This window comes from Anser cygnoides, chromosome 13 (assembly GCF_040182565.1).
Source record: "Anser cygnoides isolate HZ-2024a breed goose chromosome 13, Taihu_goose_T2T_genome, whole genome shotgun sequence".
In the NCBI taxonomy this organism is placed as follows: Eukaryota; Metazoa; Chordata; class Aves; order Anseriformes; family Anatidae; genus Anser; species Anser cygnoides.
Genome location: NC_089885.1, coordinates 11,436,573 through 11,454,142, shown reverse-complemented (window position 1 = coordinate 11,454,142; position 17,570 = coordinate 11,436,573). Strand labels below are relative to the sequence as shown.

Sequence of the window (17,570 nt, the reverse complement as noted above, 5' to 3'; positions counted from 1 at the left end):
GCGATTGGGAAGCTGGGCGAGAGGGGCGGGAGCAGGGACTCGAATGCCGCCGGGCGCGTGCGCGGAGCGCGTCATCAGCGCGCGCGGCGGGGCCTGGCCGCCGGTGGGTGCTGCGGGCGGGCTCCGTGACGGGCCCGGGGGAGGCCGCTTGTCCCGCCCGTCCCGCGCCGCCCAGGCCGCTCCGCCATGAACCAGTTCAGCTTCGGCTCGGCCTCGGCCGGCGGCGGCGGCTTCACGTTCGGCACCCCGAAGACCGCCGCCGCCACCACCACGACGGCCGCCGGCTTCTCCTTCACGCCCGCCCCGTCGGGGGGCTTCAGCTTCGGCAGCGCGGCGCAGACGCCCGCCAGCAGCCAGCCCGCGGCGCTCTTCTCCTTCAGCACGCCCGCCACCACCGCGCCGCCCGCAGGCTTCAGCTTCGGGACGCCTGCCTCCGCCGCCGCGCCGGCAGCCAGCGTGTTCCCCATGGGGTGAGCGGCGCTCCCGGGGGCGGGGGGGGCCCCGAGCGGTCGCTTTGGTGCTCAGGGTTGCTTCCGTGCTCCGGGGTCCTCCGTGCTTACTGCGAGCAGCGAGACCTGCCGCCTGTCAGTACCGGTGCCTGGAGCTGGCTTTAAGAGCTGCCCGTTCTGTAGCTCACCCTGCCACTGAGTCATTGGTGCTTGTGGGAAAAACGGCTAAGGCTTCAGCCCTTAATATAAAGCATCTTCTGTGATCCAAATCTGAAGCACTGAGAGCCCCCCCCTTGGTCAGGTGGGGCTGTTTTGTCCTTGGAAGTGACTGCCAGGCTTTGAAACGTTTCTTCAGATTTATTGTTTCGGAAGCCTGCTACATCACAGCGGTGGGAAGGGAGCTCAACTTGGGGTTAGTTGTGATGTGTAATTAAAAGAACAGGCTTGCGTGGAGGAAGTGGAAAAGATGCTTAAAAGCTGAGAGAATAAACAGCTTTATTACACCGCTGTAAATGTCTTATAGCGTATTGATAGGCAGAAGTAATTAAGGGGGTGTCAATGTAAGGAGACTTAACAGTATCACAGTTGACAGGACTTATAATACAATCTTTGTCAAAACAGAAATATGATCCTGGTAGAGTGCCTGTCATTTTCAAAGATGCTTTCTGTTGTTTTGTCAGCAAACGGTCCGTAAGAAAGCTGACTCAGTATTCACTAGATGTATGTCTTAGACTGACTCACTACTTTTTTTTTCTTTTGTAGGGGAAACGCACCCAAATTAAACTTTGGAAGCAGTAGCACAACTCAGGCTACTGGAATCACAGGGGGGTTTGGGTTTGGTAGCTCTGTACCAACCAGCACACCCTCGAGTCAAGCAGCAGCCCCTGCTGGCTTCGTGTTCGGAGCTGCTGCCGCTGCCACCACCACGACGACAACCACCACCACTCAGTCTGGGACAACTGGAGGCTTTACTTTCGCTAGCGGTACCACGACCCAGGCGGGGACAACCAGCTTCAGCATCGGTGCTGCAAGCACCACGACTCTGCAAGCAGCGCCCACGGGGCTGACCTTTGGAGCAGCACCCGCTGCTGCGGCCACCACTGCGGCCGCCTTAGGAACCACAACCCAGCCTGCAGCCCCCTTCAGCCTTGGGACACAGTCCTCGGGTGAGTGCCTGGGCTTGAAACGTGAGCTGTCTTTGGCAGAGTTCGTATGTGTAAGTGAACTAATGAGCTTGCCTCTTGGCTAACAGTGTGGCTAGCAAAGTATCTGTATGGAGAAGTTGCTCAGAATGGCACCTTGCTCTGGCTTTGACAATATGTCTGGGCTGTTGTAGGGAGGGCTTGAGTGCCATGGATACAGGCTTCTAATCTGAGTGGTGTTTTACAAGTATTACTTACGTGGTGGGTTTGAAAAGTGAGGCTGGAATAATATTAAAAGGGTGTGTAGAGGTGCCAGCTCTATTTGGAGTCTTATAAAAAATGTTCTTGGTGGCTTTCCTAATGCGAGGGGAAAGGGCTCGAAGCAGTGGGGAAGGAGTGCTGCGGGGTGTGCACGAGCCTGTTTGCTTCTGTAGAATTGGCAGAAATTCAATTCGCAGCTTTTGATTTACTTGGTGATAGTTCAGGCCTTTGAAGGAAGATCTGGGGTGAGGATGATGTTCATCTGCATTAAATCATTTGTTAAAGCCTCTTAAGTAATCTTCCTAGCTCTACTTCATTTGCTGGATAATGCAGAGTATTTGTTACATTAAACATTAATGTTTTGCTTAAACTGTTACTTCTGCTGACTTGAATACTGTGATCAGTTTCTCTGTAGCAAGAGGTTCATCTTTCCTTTTCTGTGTATCCTGTGTTTTGTTCCAGGCCTAAACTTTGGATCGTTGACATCAACAGCAGCCACTAGTGCACCGACGGCAACTCTGACTGCTACTACCAGCCAGGGACCCACTCTGTCCTTTGGAAACAAACTGGGAGGTAGGAATAGATTTTAGGAGATGATTACTCAAACTCGGTGAATCTGTTGCCCTTCTGGGTATAGTTTTCTAAACTGGCTTCTGGAGGTGGTCTGGAACCGTTACTGTGAGTTTGCAATGGCATCAGTACTCTGTGAAAGCTCATTGAATGTAATTATAAAGCTCGATTAGTGTGCTGTGTTGTGTCCCGTGCGACATTCTGTTCTGCACATCTTTCCGGAGTGTAACGGAAGGGAACTACAAGTTTAAAGGGTACATTAGAAAAGAGAGAGTTCAAGCAGAACACAGGAAAAATAATTTAAAATTCTCTTGTACCCATGCAAAAGATGGTCTGATTAGGCAAATCTGTGTCCCACTCGTAGCGTGGTTCTTCTGAAATGTGTGAAAGCCCCAAGGGCTCTGCTTGTACAAGATCTCCACTTCTTCTGTTTGTAGTAACATCCACAGCTTCCACAACGGCGGCTACCACCACAGCTTCTCTTCTTGGTTCAACGGGCCCTACTTTGTTTGCGTCTATAGCAAGTTCTTCAGCACCGACCTCATCTACCACCACAGGCCTCTCACGTGAGTCACAGTATGCAGATCTGGTGTGTTGGGGGAATAAATGAGTAGCATTTATTGATGAGGTGCTGTCTGTCCGTAGTGAAGCATCAGTTGCTGAGATAATACGGGACAAGGCTCTTCTTGCTGTTTGGTGCCTTCCCTCTTTAAATTGTGGCAAAACTTCTTCAGTAGCAAGGCACAGAAAATTTTGTACAAAATAAAGCATGCTTTAGATTCAGTGGGCAAAGCAGCAAGTGGGAATTTAATCTGTATGTGAATTTTTGTCTGCGTAATATCACAGCCGAGCTTTCTGGTGATGCTGCTGTTTTCCCAGACCAGTGCCTTGAATCTGGTTACATCTGCCTTGACTCTTGTATTAGGTGCTCACGCTTAAAGGGCAGAGTGGCCTGCGACAGTGGAGGTGCAGTGTGGTAAAAACACACTGTATTCATACAGCTGTACATGTACAGGTTCCTCTGGTAATAATTGACTTGTTTCCTCTTGCAAAATTATTTTTGGCAGGAAATAGTATCTGTTAGTATCTGTTTTCTGACAGCTTCAAGGCAGAAGCTGAAGTTTAAATTGAGTTCTAACAGTTTCCTTTCTCAACCTGCAAGGACATGTTAACACTTCGGTTTCCTTTGATTATGGAGACTAGCTACAGCAAATGTTAATGTTTACTAGAGTTAATACAACTTTTCCACATAATAATACTGCCTTACACCTAGCTCTGAAAACTTAGTAGATGCTCCCAGGGAGCTTCAGAAGTTTTGTTAGTCATCATTTTTAATTAATCGGTTGTAGTTTGAGTTAAATGTCAGATAATTCAAAGTAAGAGAAATGGTTGTAGTTTGACAGCTGAGCTAGTAGTTTTCTGTAAGTATCATACGAACAACAATGCCACTGGCTATTTTATGACTTCAGCCTACCTCTTTTCATGTGTCTGTATGATCCTCCATGTAAACAGTGATCATGGCTAATGCAAACAGAAGACCCAGTGAAAGTGGGTGGACAGGCAGGGTGGTTTTTTGGTGGCGAACTGTATTTAATGGGACATGCAAACTCTTAATGTTGTCTTCGGTTCACAGTTGGTGCTCCTTCCACTGGTACAGCTGGTCTTGGAACTTCCGGATTTGGCTTAAAAGCTCCTGGAACAACAGCTGCAGCAACAAGCACAGCCACAAGTAAGTAGTTGCAGATAAAAGATGAAGAGAAGGAAGCCTGACTTCTGTCTAGGAGTAGTGTAAAGGTCCATGCTAGTGTAGCAGCACAGCACAGTTGTGCTAATTTCTAGTGTCCAGTGACTGAAAGTAATACCGTATTTCTTTCTGTGATCCTCCTTTTTCATATCCACAAGTCCACAGTTACTTACGGCTTCTGAGAGTGTCCACAGCAGGGTGTGCGTGAAGGCCTTTAGGGCTTTGATGTTCTAGTCTGGAGTAAGCAGGTACATTAGCTGCTTCTCCTCTAGCCTGTCTGTGTAGATGCAAAATTGCTTTAGATTTCTCTATTTGGGATAGAAGGGAAGGGAGAGGTCAAAGATTTGTGGGGAAAGTTAGGGAGAAATGTTTTATGTTTTGATTCTGCCCTATTAAAATGTAGAAAAAACAGCTTAAGTTTAAAAGCATAGGATTTCACTAGCTTTTCTTCCCAAAACTGTGGTGCTAAGTGCTGCATTTAAATGTTGACACTCATGTGAAGATCTGGAGTGCTGCACAGTGTTAGGATTCAGGACTGAGCATCCTTTTCGGGATGCAGTTACCTGTCAGTGTTTACTGTAACAATATGGATGCTGCTCAGCTCAAGGCATTTCTCAAGCTTGTTTCTAGAGTGACTGAAGAATTTAGTTCAATACCTAAAGTGTTGTATGACTGGCTGGCAGTGTCATCTGATAAATGTTCCTTAGCTTTGTAAAAACAGAAGTCAATCTCCTACAAAGTGCACCATAGCAGCAATGGTTCAGGGCAGGAACTGGATGTGCTGACAGATTTTTGATATAATATTGAAACACGGATTGAGAGGGGTGTTGGCTATGTTGTGTTTCTTTGAATAATGCACAGGTTAAGTGCAGATTGTCAGTTCCTCATTTGACTAGATCTAGCAGTCAAGTATTTACAGTCCACTATTGTTAATTGTGTCAAGATGTGCTTGGTTTCCTTCTTGACACACCCAGGATTTGCTTTTTGTTAAAGGGACATTTGAGCTCATAAAGCACTGCATTCGAATTGTGTATTGGATCTGTTCTCAGTTTGTTACGTACCGGATGTTCTTTCGTTATTTGACCGGAATCTCTTCATTCAGGCACTTCTGCTTCTAGTTTTGCTTTGAATCTTAAGCCATTAACTACAACGGGTGCTATTGGAGCTGTGACTTCTACAACTGCTATAACCACCACAACAACCAGGTGAGTCTTATTACAACTATTTCCTGACTGGGACAAGAGTCAGTATTAATGCTGGTATCTGGTGGAGGAAGGGGAAACAGGCGTTACCACACTTGGACTTTTTTGATCTCATATTCTGTACTGTCTCATGCTTCCTCTCAGTGCGCCTCCAGTGATGACTTATGCCCAGCTTGAGAGTTTGATAAATAAGTGGAGTCTAGAACTGGAAGATCAAGAGAAACACTTTCTTCATCAAGCTACGCAAGTTAATGCCTGGGATCGAACACTGATAGAGAATGGAGAGAAGGTAAGGTGATATCCAGTGTGAACTCATTTTGCTTGCTTAGATTGTTAAAGGCATTGTGCCACAGATGCAGCAAGCCCTCTGGTAAGACTTCCTGCTTTTAAAAAGATAAATGTGAAATGCCTTTGAAAAACTCAGTGCCTATTCTACTCTCTTTTTATAGCCAAAACTCCATTAGTAAACTTTTTATCTGTAAACATTCGTGCAACTCTTTCGCTTTACTAGAAGATATTTTTATGATAATAGCTTTCTCAGTTCCACTCATTTTCTTTTGAGATTACTTTTTGAGTATTCCTGCTATAATTGTCTTCTGCTTACAGATTACTTCATTACACAGAGAAGTAGAGAAAGTGAAGCTTGATCAGAAGAGGTAAACTATGAACACTTGAGATAATGTTTTCATTTTTTTGCATCGTTTTGCATTGTGTGGAAGTTCGAGAATGTATATAGCTTCTAAGCCTGTTCTAAATTGTAGGTGTTTTCTTTCTGTTCAGATTGGATCAGGAGCTAGACTTCATTCTGTCTCAGCAGAAAGAGCTTGAAGACTTGTTGACCCCTCTGGAGGAGTCTGTGAAGGAACAGAGTGGGACTATCTATTTGCAGCATGCAGATGAAGAACGGGAGAGGACGTAAGACAAAAATCTGTTTGAACATGTGCTAAAACAGACTAATATGATGATGATCAATCAGAATTATAATTGGGATGCATGATACATAACTATCAATGGCCTTTTTCAAATATGTAATCCACTTTTACGCATGGCAACTTATATTTTACGCATTAGAAATACGAGAATTGTAACTGGAAGCCCCTTAATGAGCATGAAGAGAGCTTTGTTGGATGTTCTAATCAGCTGTCTGGGGAAAGGTTTTTAATTTAGGCATAATCTCTAAAAATTAATGATTATTTGGTGATAAGTGATGAGAACAGAATGCACTATGTGCAGCTCAAGCTTTCTTCTAAGCATGTGTTGAATTTTAGCAAGATAATTAAAGAAGTGTTTTGTTCAAGAGATAAGAATCTCGAAGAATCTGGACAGGTGGTTCAATTCTGGCTGAACCTTCCAGAAAGAGCTCAGCAGTTTTGCATGTCTGTCTCTCTATCTTATAGAGTGAAATACATTAGGAGTTACTTCATCTGTGTAATAAAATGCCTCTCATGGTGCTCTTCGCATATCTGCTATGCCCTGGTTAAAAGGCACGAATGCTAGTTCTGATTGACTGAAGTTAGTGTGATTGGTCGTAGGTCTGCTGAAGTACACTTTAAATGTTCTGACTTTGGTTCCCATGCATTTCGCAGCTATAAATTGGCTGAAAACATCGATGCTCAGTTGAAGCGTATGGCACAAGATCTTAAGGACATCATTGAGCACTTGAATACATCAGGAGGCCCAGCAGACACCAGTGACCCGGTAAATCCAAGCTTGATTTTTTTTTAATGCTGGAAAAGAGTCACAGGATATTTAAACAGTGCTGACTCTTCATTTGCTTGCTCATGGATACTCTGCTTTTAGTTTCAAGCTAGGAAACATATTTTGTTTCATCTTTCATTTCATTCACTTCTGATAAGACTTGCATTATAACACAATGCAAGCCAGCCTGGCTTGCCCATTTAGTCTGCGATTGTTAGTAGCTTTCAAAGTATCTAATTCTGGTGTGAATTTTTTTCCTTTTTTGGTGTAATATTGCCTAGATAACTAGTTTGAGACCTTTCTTGACTTTTATTCCACTACCTGCTCCTCCATTTTGTATGAGATGCAGTAGCTGTTGAACTCTTTCTATACTACTTTAGAAGAAGACCAGAATTGCTAGCTTCCTGATATGTATTAAATTGATCTTGTTACCACTTGCATCTCTTTACTACAAGGCTTTTTTCAGTAAAAATTTCCATTCGGTGGTTCAGACTGAGTTTTTTCCCTTTTTTAACTTCTTCCACCTCAAGACTAAGATTAATGATGTGGTGGATCTTATGGTTGAATTTGGCTAAAACTAAGCCACAGGCATATACTCGGTCTGTTTTCTTGATGTCAAGGAGAAGCAAACTAGCACAGTTGCTGCACAGCAAAAATGACTGCTGTGTTAGTGGAGTTGTATGTGTGAGAAATATTACGTCTATACTCCGAAGACGGGGACAGGAAGGCTGTCTTTTACTGCTGTTAGTTTTAATGTACTGTAACAAATAGCTCTCACCTTCTCTTTCTATTCAGCTTCAACAGATCTGTAAAATTTTGAATGCACACATGGATTCATTGCAGTGGATTGACCAGAACTCAGGTGAGAGTCCATCTTGCAGCTTTGGGGGAATGTAAATACAAAGTGTGTAGTGTGTATGCAAGTGTACCTTGGATATATGAGTTCCTGAAGATCACTGAGGAATCTTCTCCTCCTTGTCTTCAATTACATTGTCCCTTCTCTGCTTGAATTCTCTTGATGTGCCTTGAGGGCCTCTGCTGAAAAGTGATTTGTGATAACAGCTGGTATTTTATAAAAAGTACTATTTGAAATGCATCAATGCAGAGCAGATGACGTGAAAAACCTTATCCTTGGTTCCACCAAAATGAGGTTAAATATTTCAACTTCTGAAGTGTTCCTGGATTCCCCTTAGAAATAAGAAAATGTATGTTTTGAGGGGGGTGGAGATAGGGGAGGTTAGTGTTAGCAGCATTCCCCTGTGAACTGTGGAAAAGCCAAATCAAGGCAGGACTGATCTGCATGTGTTTATCTGCAAGCATGGTAACTGGAGTAATAGTGTGGAAATGTCAAAATAGCAATTGCTTGAGAATTAATGCAGAGCAGAAAATGTGCTCTATAGTGAAAACTTGATAGCGTAGTTACTGTTATTTCATGTTTTGGATTCACTCAACTAATATAATGTGGTGCTTTCAGGGCTCAACACTGAAAACAAAACAAACGAACTCTTCTATTAGGGTCTGTGTCTTTCTGAGAGATTCAAGAATTCTGTGGCTTTGCATTTAACAGATGTTAGCAGCCACAGGAGGGCATTGCAGAATAAAGCAGTGCAGCTCTCACCAGTACCAAACTGTGGCTGTCTGACTGCAGGGCTGTTCACACCTGCTGTAATTCTTAGGTGAAAGCAGGCATGCTAGTAATTTATTTTTAAATAGCACTATTGGCTTGCTTAGGTCTGGATTAAATTTGCCTTTTTCTTCTAGAAGACAAATGCTAGCTTTCACATTCCCGACATGCCTTTATCATGAAATCTGGTATAGCTCCTTTGGCACCAGAACGCTGACTCTACAGAATGTTTGAAAAAAGCAATCTGTTTCATTTCAGCTTTACTAGAAAGGAGATAATTTTTTCAGTCATTCTATACTAAAGTAGTTGTCTTGTCAGTTAATCATAATTCATTATCTTTACTGATAAATGTGCATTTTCTAAAGAAACAGTTCAGCTTCAGTTTATCTTCAAATAAGAAGCAAAAAGCCTAAGAAAATGCAGTTAAATTAATATATCTGTTTCTGTGGAGTTCTTGGCAAGGAGAAGAATTCCTGTTATTGCAAGGGGGAGGAAGATGCAGTTCTGAACGTAACCCTCCCAGCAGCTCTTGTCATTAGTAACTTGAGAGTAGGCCTGGGAAAGATCCATTTCTTAACATTCTTTTTTAAATCAAAAACAAATGAACAAAACAACCGAACTCCACAAAAGAAAGACATCTGTTCTGTAGGTGGTGTTATCAGTTTTATCAGTTTTATTTCCCCTGAAACACCTTCGGGGCTGTCTCACAACAGCCAGTGATCTTTTCTAGGCCTGTGTGTACACAGCGGTTATTAACTTGTCTGACGTGTTCAAGAATTATGTGGAGCTGGGGCACTTTAATCAAACTAATGTTAACTTGTCAGTGTAACAGAAGCTGAACATGAATGGACTTGCTGAACACGGGTACAGGGTGATGTTCCTGCCGTAAGGTGCCCTCAGTGAAAGGAGGATTTGGACAAAACCGTGTTCTGAAACTTCCTTTTTCTGAGAGGAACAGGAATTCTTTTCTTAGTTACAACTGAGTTCTGAGTTGAGATGGTGAAGCAGACTGTCATTTCATGCCATGATCATTTTTGCACAGTGAATTTTTGAAAACTGACAAACTGCAATGTGGTGTTTAATATGTTACTGGAAGATTCTGGGTTTGGCAAACTCTAAAATTAAAACTTAAACTGGAATATCTCCAAGCCACAGACTGACATAATGCCGTAGCCCTGTTGAATAACTTCTGATAAGCTTTCATGAAATTAAATTAAACATTGCTCTAGCTTGTGCCAAGAATTTTTGTATGTTGCAATGCCTCCTGCATTTAAAGTTGATAGTCAATCAGTTTATTTGCAGATCACTGATTTGGAAATATATATAACAGGTTATCTGTACTGCGACTGCAAGTGATCTGCAGCTCTTCTGTATGATTGCACTCTTTTCTGTATTTACAGTTAAAAGCTTGTTATGGCTGTGTGATATCCTGCAGGAAAATATGTATATACTTCAAACAGATTGACTAACCTGTAATTTGCATAATTCAGAAGTAGTTTAGTGTGAGGTGGGCAGGGGAAGTTCCTTTATACAGCAATTACTTCCTTTCAAGCTGCAGACCAGCTTGCAGCTCCTGTTCAGGAGGGGTTTGCTCTGCTCTCTGGTGCTGTGCCCTGAAACTACAAGCTGGCTCAGCAAGAAGTGTGAACATGTCAGGTTTTTTTCTGATTCTGCTTGCTAGTCCCTGCCACAGTACTTTTTGGACAACCTTTAAAGGCCGTGGAAGGTTAGCAGTGCTCTGTGTTGTGTTTTCCTGTTTCACTGTGCACTGTCAAATTCCAGTGAATGTTAAAACAAAGTATTTTTCTTTCTCTTTCCCCAGGCTTAACTGTGCAGGGTTATATTTTAGGATGATTGTGAAATTGATCACTTTTTTTTCTTCTTTCCCCCAGCCTTGTTGCAGAGAAAGGTGGAAGAAGTGACAAAGGTTTGTGAGAGCCGCCGCAAGGAGCAAGAGCGCAGTTTTCGGATCACATTTGATTGAAAGTTTCAAAAGTTGTTAATATTAACCTAATATCCACATAGGAAAGAAGCTGGTGGGGACCTAAGTCTAAACTTGTGATCTGCTTTTCTTTTTGTTGCAATAAAGTTCGTTTTTACTCCAAAGCTACTCTTTGTAGTGTCTTTGGAATTCACCAACTCTGCTCTGAGAGCCTGCATGAAGTTTGTGCTCAAAGTATATGCTTTTGGTTTTTGTTTTTTATAGCTGCCTGCAGATTGTTAGATACACAGTGCTCAAATCCCTCAAGCACAGCATTTTTGTGACTTCACAATGGAGCTCTCCAGCTCTGTACTTAATTGTAACTTGAGTATTTTCCATCAGAACTCTATGAACTTTATTCAGAGCCTTACAGAGGTGGTTTAATGAACAGCTGTCCTCACAAGAAGCTGTAGAAGTCTGATAGATTTAGCTTCCCAATATCACAAGCTGGAGGTTGCTTCTACTTCAGAAAGTGGGCCTCATTTCCTGTAGTTTTTGGATGAGCTGCTTTTTACTTTGTGCCTTCAAATGTTCCAGTAAGCAGGCTTTTTAGTTGAAAAACATTAGATATTTTTCAACTAACCATTTAGGTAGTACCAAATTCAGTAGTGGAACGTGTTCAGTTGCAAGGGTGAAGGAGAACATGTTGAAAAATCTGCTGTGAAGACTTAAGACGAAGGGTATTTTAATAACAATGCAGTTTATGCACATTCCATGGTATATTTACTAATGCAGTAAATGAGTAATTGTGTATTTAGCAGAGGTCCACAATTCTCATTTGCCCTTCATGCAATGGGTGTGCTTTATATTTACTTTTTCTCTTCCCCCCCCATCTTCCGTACATAATTATTCTCTGAAATAACAGGGAAGGGCCACCTCACTGTAATACTTCACTCATTTTATTGGAATCGTCGCTTTTGTCCTCGGGCCTGTTCTGCGCCGCGGCTCTGCCCTCGCTCCCAGGCGCCAGGCGGCGCTCGGTCCTCCCGCACTACGATTCCCAGCAGCCCCCGCGCGGGCCCGCCCCCCGCCGGCCGGCACGGCCGATCGCGGGGGCTGCCGGGAGTTGGAGTCCCGGGCGGGAGGCGAGAGCCGCGGCCATGCGGAGGTGAGCGGGCCGGGCCGGGGGGGAGCGGGTCCGGGGGGTGGCGGCATGGCGCTCCGGGAGCCGTGCCGGTGTGCGGGGCTGCGGGTGTCCCCTGAGCGCTGTCTCTGCTCCCCAGGGTCAACAGCAGCCTGGCCAGCGATGAGGTGCTCCTGGAAGACTTGGAGACGGAAGGCGAGAGGCAGCTGAAGAGCCTGCTCCAGCACCAGCTGGACACCTCCGTCTCCATCGAGCAGTGAGTCCCCACCTGCCCGGAGAGCCCTGGGGGGGCGGGGAGAGAAGCGTGGCCGTGCTGGGGGACGGCAGCGGTGTCACCTCGCCGGGGCTGGGGACCCTCAGGCACTTCTGCCTCTTCGGGTTGCAGGTGCAAGTCGAAGCGGCGATGCTTTGCCCCCGCGGCTTTCTACAAGCCTTTCGGGGAGGAGGCCGCAGGAGCCCTGACCCTGTCGCAGTTCCAGGCCCTGCAGGAGAGCGACAAAGAGACTGCGGCGCTCCGCGAGCTGGGGCTCTCGGACCCGGAGATCCTGCTCTGGAAGAACCGCGCTTCGGCGGGGAAGGTGAGGCACGCTCTGCCCCATCCAAACGTGGTCAAGCCTCTCTAACCCCACAGAAAACCCTTTTCTACACCCTTTTAGAACGCTCAAGTTCTTTGTAAGTCCTTCGGTGAAGGATGGGCACTCCACGTATCTCTTGCCTGTAGCCAGCACTATCAGGTATTTTTTCTGGCCCGTTTTCTTTGGTTAAAGGGTCTGTGCTAAAAGCTGTGGTGGAAAGAAGAGTTGGTTCTTTGCACCACAGCAAGACCTGGCTATGTTCCTGTCACAGGCCACCCTGATGGCCTTGAGCAAATCATTTCAGCTGTTCATACGCCTGAAAGACGGATTTAAAAGCTGGACCAAAGCAGGTCGTCTCCTTCCCCTGCCTTTGCCTCTTTCACATCCCAGAGACAAGGTGCTTTTGGGGTCATTCTGTCAGGTGTACTGGAGCGTCTTGCTCTTAATTTGGTAAAATAAAAGGTGCAAAATAGGACTTGGCCACCCATCTTCTCCTCCTCCTCTTCCTGATCAGTAGCCATGTGCAGAAGGAAGCTGTCTGCAGTAATCATGGGTTTGCCTCTCTTCAACTGAAGTCATTTCTCGCTTTGGTGTTTAAATGCAAACCCAGCCATGGTGGAGCCTGCGTTTAAACTTGGGTAATTTAAGAGTGAAAACAAATATCAATGCTACAAGTTTGTTTGTTGTATTTGCTATAAAATTGGTTCTGGGGTGTTCAGAAATAAAGAATAGAATGGAAAACAGTACTCTGACAGAAAGAACCAGTGACATTAGAGTACGTTCTCTACAGCTCGTGAGAGGAGAAGAAAATGTAGAGAGCTCAAGTCCAGTAGAGATGTGCAACTTTGTATGTGGAGGCCCCGAGTGAAAAGATTCCACCAAGGAGGAATCAGCTGAGACAGAGGACTCCAGATTGCCTGTGGAGCTCTCAGCAAGGTATCAAGTGTAGGCTGCTGTTACTTTCAGCTGCTAAATTGCAGCTTTTTTGAAAACGAAGTGCTACAAATGATTTCCCAGAATTGCTATTCCATATAAATAGCCTTTTGTGCCCCAAAGAAGCCGTGAAACGGTGAATGGAAGTAGGGCAGATACTGGCCCAGGCAAGGAGGGAGAGATACCCATGGGAAGGTCTTTTAGTTTGTGAGCAGTGCAAGGAAAAAGCCTGATTTCTTGCCTGAAACAGAAGCATTTGCCGCTAATTCTTGAACTGAATTTGAGAAAAGAAAATCCAGGTACAACCTCAGAAAAATGTATTCTTGGGATTCTGATAGAGATTGAGGTGGGGGCAGAAATGGCCCTTCAGGTGTTGGGGTATGTCAGTGGGCTTTGGAGTGCAAGTCTGGTGAATCTTAGTGGTGCCCTGGCCCCGTGCAATGAGGTTTATTATTCATACAGGAAGATTTAGTCTCAGCTAGGCTAGCTAGTCCAGTCTGAGGTGCAGGATAGGGATGGTTACTGAAAGCTGGCTCGTGTGAAGCTGGCCAGGAATTTAGTCCTCAGCGTAAACCTTCCCTCAGGTGCCAAGCTTGGGGTCCACCTCTCAGCAGACAAGGTTCTCCAAGGGATGTCGGGGTCGGACACCAAAAGCTTTGTGGAGGTTTAGGCTTGTGGATGCTATAGCTGTGGAAAAAGAAATGCCAAAGAGGAGTTTGTGCAGTTACTGTAGAGGGCTTTAGAAAATGCCTGTAGGTGACAGAGATGGGGACTGCTGGGAAAGAGGACACAGACACCGTAAGACAGTGAGGCTGGGGAGAGGAAAGCAGATCAGAAAGGTCAGGAGATAGGGGCTGTTTGTCCACTTCTCTCAAGAACTGAGGCTTTCTCAGTGCTTGTATTTCTGTCCTAACCTTGCAGTAACAGGACTTCTTGGTGAGCTGCAGTTTGGGGGGTGGTTCCTAGCTCCAGGGCTGGAGAACGTGAAGGCTGGCTGCTGAACCAGCCTCTGAGGAGGAGGCACGTGCTGTGCCTGAGCAAAGCTGTGCCTGTCTTCCAGGGCTCTGGGCTGGGAGCGGCCCCGGAGGCCACGCAGGACCGGCTCCATGCCATCCAGGAGAAGATGGAAGAGCGTCAGCGCATCCTCGCGCTGCCCCAGAGGTTTGCTGGCAGCAAGCAGTTGAGCCGGCGGGAGATGGAGATTGAAAATGCCCTCTTTCAGGGAACGGACCGCCACTCCTTCCTCCGGGCACTCTACCACCAAGGTCTGTGTGCCGGTGGCTGTTCCTGGCTCTGCTCCAGCAGGGAGACATGGGTGCATGGGGGTCTGACACATTTCCGTCTGGCTTTCTGTCCCTGAAGGTGGCACTGGGTGGGTGGGGGTATTTTCAAGGGTAGAAGAGAAGCAAAGGCACAGAGCAGGAAAGAGAAGTGACTTGTTAAAGGCCCTTCCTGGTAGCCCAGTAGCAGAGGTGGAAATGGAGGCCAGCTGCTGCTTCCCAGTACCCTGACCATTGCATGACACCACTTCTCACCTCAGCAGTGTTGTCTCCGAGCCAGTGGTTTCATTTGGCTTTCTGGATGGAGAGTCTGGTGTTGTTCAGAGTTGGTAACAGCTGCTCCAGTCTGCTTTAGCTGGAGAAATGTACAGGCATGAACCCACTGGGATTTGTTTCTAAGACAAATAACAAACAAGATGAGGAGGAACTCCTAAACTTCATCTCCTATCTCCTAAAACACCACTTTGGTCAGTGTTTGCTCTATAAAGTACAGCTGACCCAGCATCCTCTGTCCCCTTCTCCCTCCTTTGGTGTCAGTGTTGTGGAAGTTAGCAAAACGGAGAAGTGGCAAAGTTGAGGCTGGTAGGCGGGGAGATGTCCCCCTCAGTTCCATGCTGCAAGTCCGTGGGATGGACTTTCTTTAAACCCAGGAGTTTAACGCGGTGTTGACCCTAGAAACCAAATATTTATATTCCAAGTAACAGCGCAGAAAGGTAGCATGGCACATCCTGGCCGTGCATGCAGGAGGAGCAAGGGTGTGGTGAAGGAATCGCTAGAATGTGCTGAAGTATGGCTGCAGATAAGCTGCTGAGGTCAGCTCTGGAAGAAATGAGCACTGCACAAAGCACTGCTGGTGGTGCTGCTCCTGCCTGTGGGTTTGTTCTAAGCAGGGACACCAGCACCTGCTGCCTGCTAGGGCTGCCCTCCCTATTTTAATTAACCTGCGTGGAGGCTAGTTCAGGACGGGGTTTTTCCTGTTTTGGGGTCCCGTCTGTGTCTCTTTTGCAGTCTGCATTTTGCAGGTGTTTGGTGGTGGTCACATTGCCATGTTTCTCTGTTGCGCATTAGATGACACTCGGAGGATAACAGATGAAAAGGACCCCATGGTTCACCTGGACAGTGTTTACCAAGAGCTGCTGGGCAAGCAGCTACCTGAAGAAGTCCAGCCAACCAAGAGTGACCCGTGCTTGCTCCCTTCCCTGGCCCCACAGCATCCTGTGGTCGAGGAGTCATCGCTTCCAGACCAAGAAGAGCAGACAGACCAGGAAAAAAGCCCCAGCCTTCCTGCAGCAAAGCCCCATCAGTCCCCTCCAAGACCTGTGACTATAAAAGAGCCAGTGGAGTTCCTCCCAGAGGAGGAGATCTGCAAGAACCGTCTCTCAGAGGAAGAACTCCGAAATATACCCAGGTTTGCTTCCTACCATCCTGGAGAGCCCAACAAGGTATTTGGAGATGAACCGTGATTTATTCACCTTCCCAGCCAGCATGCCCAAAAGCTGCTTCAGCAAGCAAAAGCTCCTCTTCCCTGCTGCATGGCTGCTGCCTGGGGGGTGCTTGCTTGATGCTGCCTGCCAAGGGAGAGCAGGGGGCTGATGGCTCTAGTGGGAGGTTACACAGCTGGCAAACAGCTGTGCTGCAGACACTAGCCCCTCCTGGCTCTGGCATGTCCCTAGACAAAATGTCCTCTCCCTCTCTGAGCCCTTCGGAGACTGGCTGTGACTTTATTTAAACTGTGCTTAACTGGTAGCTGGTGCTTGTGTTTTATAAATATGGCAGATGGTTTATAAATATGGGATGGCAGAGTGGCTGAAATAATTCATACGCTTGAGGTGTACAGACTGGGAATGGGCTAAAAAGCATCTGTTGGCGTGGCACAGGCCAGCTGACCCTGTCTCTCTCTGTTACAGGTGCTGTATTTGAAGAACCTGGGCCCTCGAGTGACGATGAAGGACCTAGTGTCGTTGTTTGCTCGGTTCCAGAAGGAGAATAGCCCGCTGATCCAGTTCCGCCTGCTGAGCGGCCGGATGAGGGGTCAGGCTTTTATCACCTTCCCCGGTGAGTCGCTGCCTCCTGCCTCTCGGTTCTTCCCTGACTCCTGAAGGTGCCACATCTTCCCACTGGGCCCTCGGCTGGCGCAGAGTCCTCTCTCCATGGAGCAGGAGGGGACTTTGCTCCCTTTCCTTCATATCATGGCATAGTCTTTGCTCTGGGCTGGGGGAAGATTCATCAAAACAGCAGGGATGCGTTCTGCTGCTGTATTTATGCAGCTGGAGAACCCCAGAACTGCGCTGGATCACGGTGCAGACTGATGACGTGTGAGCACCGTGTGTGTCTGTGTCAGAACCTGCTGTGTCATCTCAGCCCATTTTGCTCTTTTCTTGCAGATATTCAGTCGGCCCAGGATGCGATGCTGTTGGTGAACGGGTACATTTTGCAGGGGAAGCCGCTGGTGATTGAATTTGGGAAAAGCAAGGGGCAGCTGACAGAGGCAGACTCTGCCGCCCCCTGCTCCTCTGCTGGAGAGACCCCCCCCGCCAAGTAAGGGATGGAGGAGCGGGGACCTTGTAGACTTGGCATGGACCATGGGAGCTTCTTGGTCATAACTGGGACAGCGAAGGACTGTTGGGAGTTAACGTGGCAGTCTGTAAATCTCAGAGTGGGGAAGGGAGAGAGCTGGGGATTTAGGATTTTGGAGGGGAGAAGCAGCTCTGTCCCAGCCTGAGCCAGCAGGGATGGCTTGGGGTACTGGGGCTGGACGTGGCCTCTTGGAATGGTGCTGAGGAAGCGTGGCTTCCCTCTGCCTTGGTGGCACACAAGGATCTTTGTGAGGGCCTGGGCAGCGTGGGGCCTCCTACGTACAATCCTGTCACTGTCTGTACGCTGTGCGGGCTGTGCGGCCTTTTTCCTCCCGTTCTACCTTTGTGTCTGCATTCTGCCTTTTGTGGCAAGGAAGGGGAGGGGAAGCCATGTAAATAAATGTATTTATAAGGTGTCACTCTGAGTGCTCATTTACAAGTCACTGCAGCC

At 46.7% G+C, this 17,570-nt stretch overlaps 2 protein-coding genes across 2 annotated transcripts; both read left to right on the top strand.

The window, feature by feature from the left end:
* The first annotated feature begins 71 nt into the window (after positions 1-71).
* NUP62CL (nucleoporin 62 C-terminal like) lies at positions 72-10,800 on the top strand. The gene is made up of 12 exons (XM_013183830.3): positions 72-470; positions 1,212-1,615; positions 2,315-2,425; positions 2,860-2,988; positions 4,056-4,151; positions 5,269-5,371; positions 5,513-5,657; positions 5,975-6,024; positions 6,149-6,283; positions 6,955-7,066; positions 7,862-7,928; positions 10,583-10,800. The coding sequence occupies exons 1-12, from the start codon at positions 187-189 to the stop codon at positions 10,672-10,674; spliced, it is 1,728 nt and encodes a 575-aa protein (XP_013039284.3). The 5' UTR covers positions 72-186; the 3' UTR covers positions 10,675-10,800.
* Positions 10,801-11,680: 880 nt separating this feature from the next.
* Positions 11,681-17,535, top strand: RBM41 (RNA binding motif protein 41). The gene is made up of 7 exons (XM_048077076.2): positions 11,681-11,779; positions 11,895-12,011; positions 12,141-12,333; positions 14,324-14,528; positions 15,612-15,985; positions 16,451-16,598; positions 16,928-17,535. The coding sequence occupies exons 1-7, from the start codon at positions 11,772-11,774 to the stop codon at positions 17,083-17,085; spliced, it is 1,203 nt and encodes a 400-aa protein (XP_047933033.2). The 5' UTR covers positions 11,681-11,771; the 3' UTR covers positions 17,086-17,535.
* The last annotated feature ends 35 nt before the right edge of the window (positions 17,536-17,570 follow it).

Excerpts from the sequence above, each read along its gene's own strand:
- NUP62CL (XM_013183830.3), top strand. The coding sequence starts at position 187 with ATGAACCAGTTCAGCTTCGGCTCGGCCTCGGCCGGCGGCGGCGGCTTC. Across the intron at positions 2,426-2,859 it reads CTTTGGAAACAAACTGGGAG|TAACATCCACAGCTTCCACA; the intron begins GTAGGAATAGAT and ends TTCTGTTTGTAG. Across the intron at positions 7,929-10,582 it reads GTGGATTGACCAGAACTCAG|CCTTGTTGCAGAGAAAGGTG; the intron begins GTGAGAGTCCAT and ends TCTTTCCCCCAG.
- RBM41 (XM_048077076.2), top strand. Across the intron at positions 12,012-12,140 it reads ACCTCCGTCTCCATCGAGCA|GTGCAAGTCGAAGCGGCGAT; the intron begins GTGAGTCCCCAC and ends TTCGGGTTGCAG. Across the intron at positions 12,334-14,323 it reads ACCGCGCTTCGGCGGGGAAG|GGCTCTGGGCTGGGAGCGGC; the intron begins GTGAGGCACGCT and ends CCTGTCTTCCAG.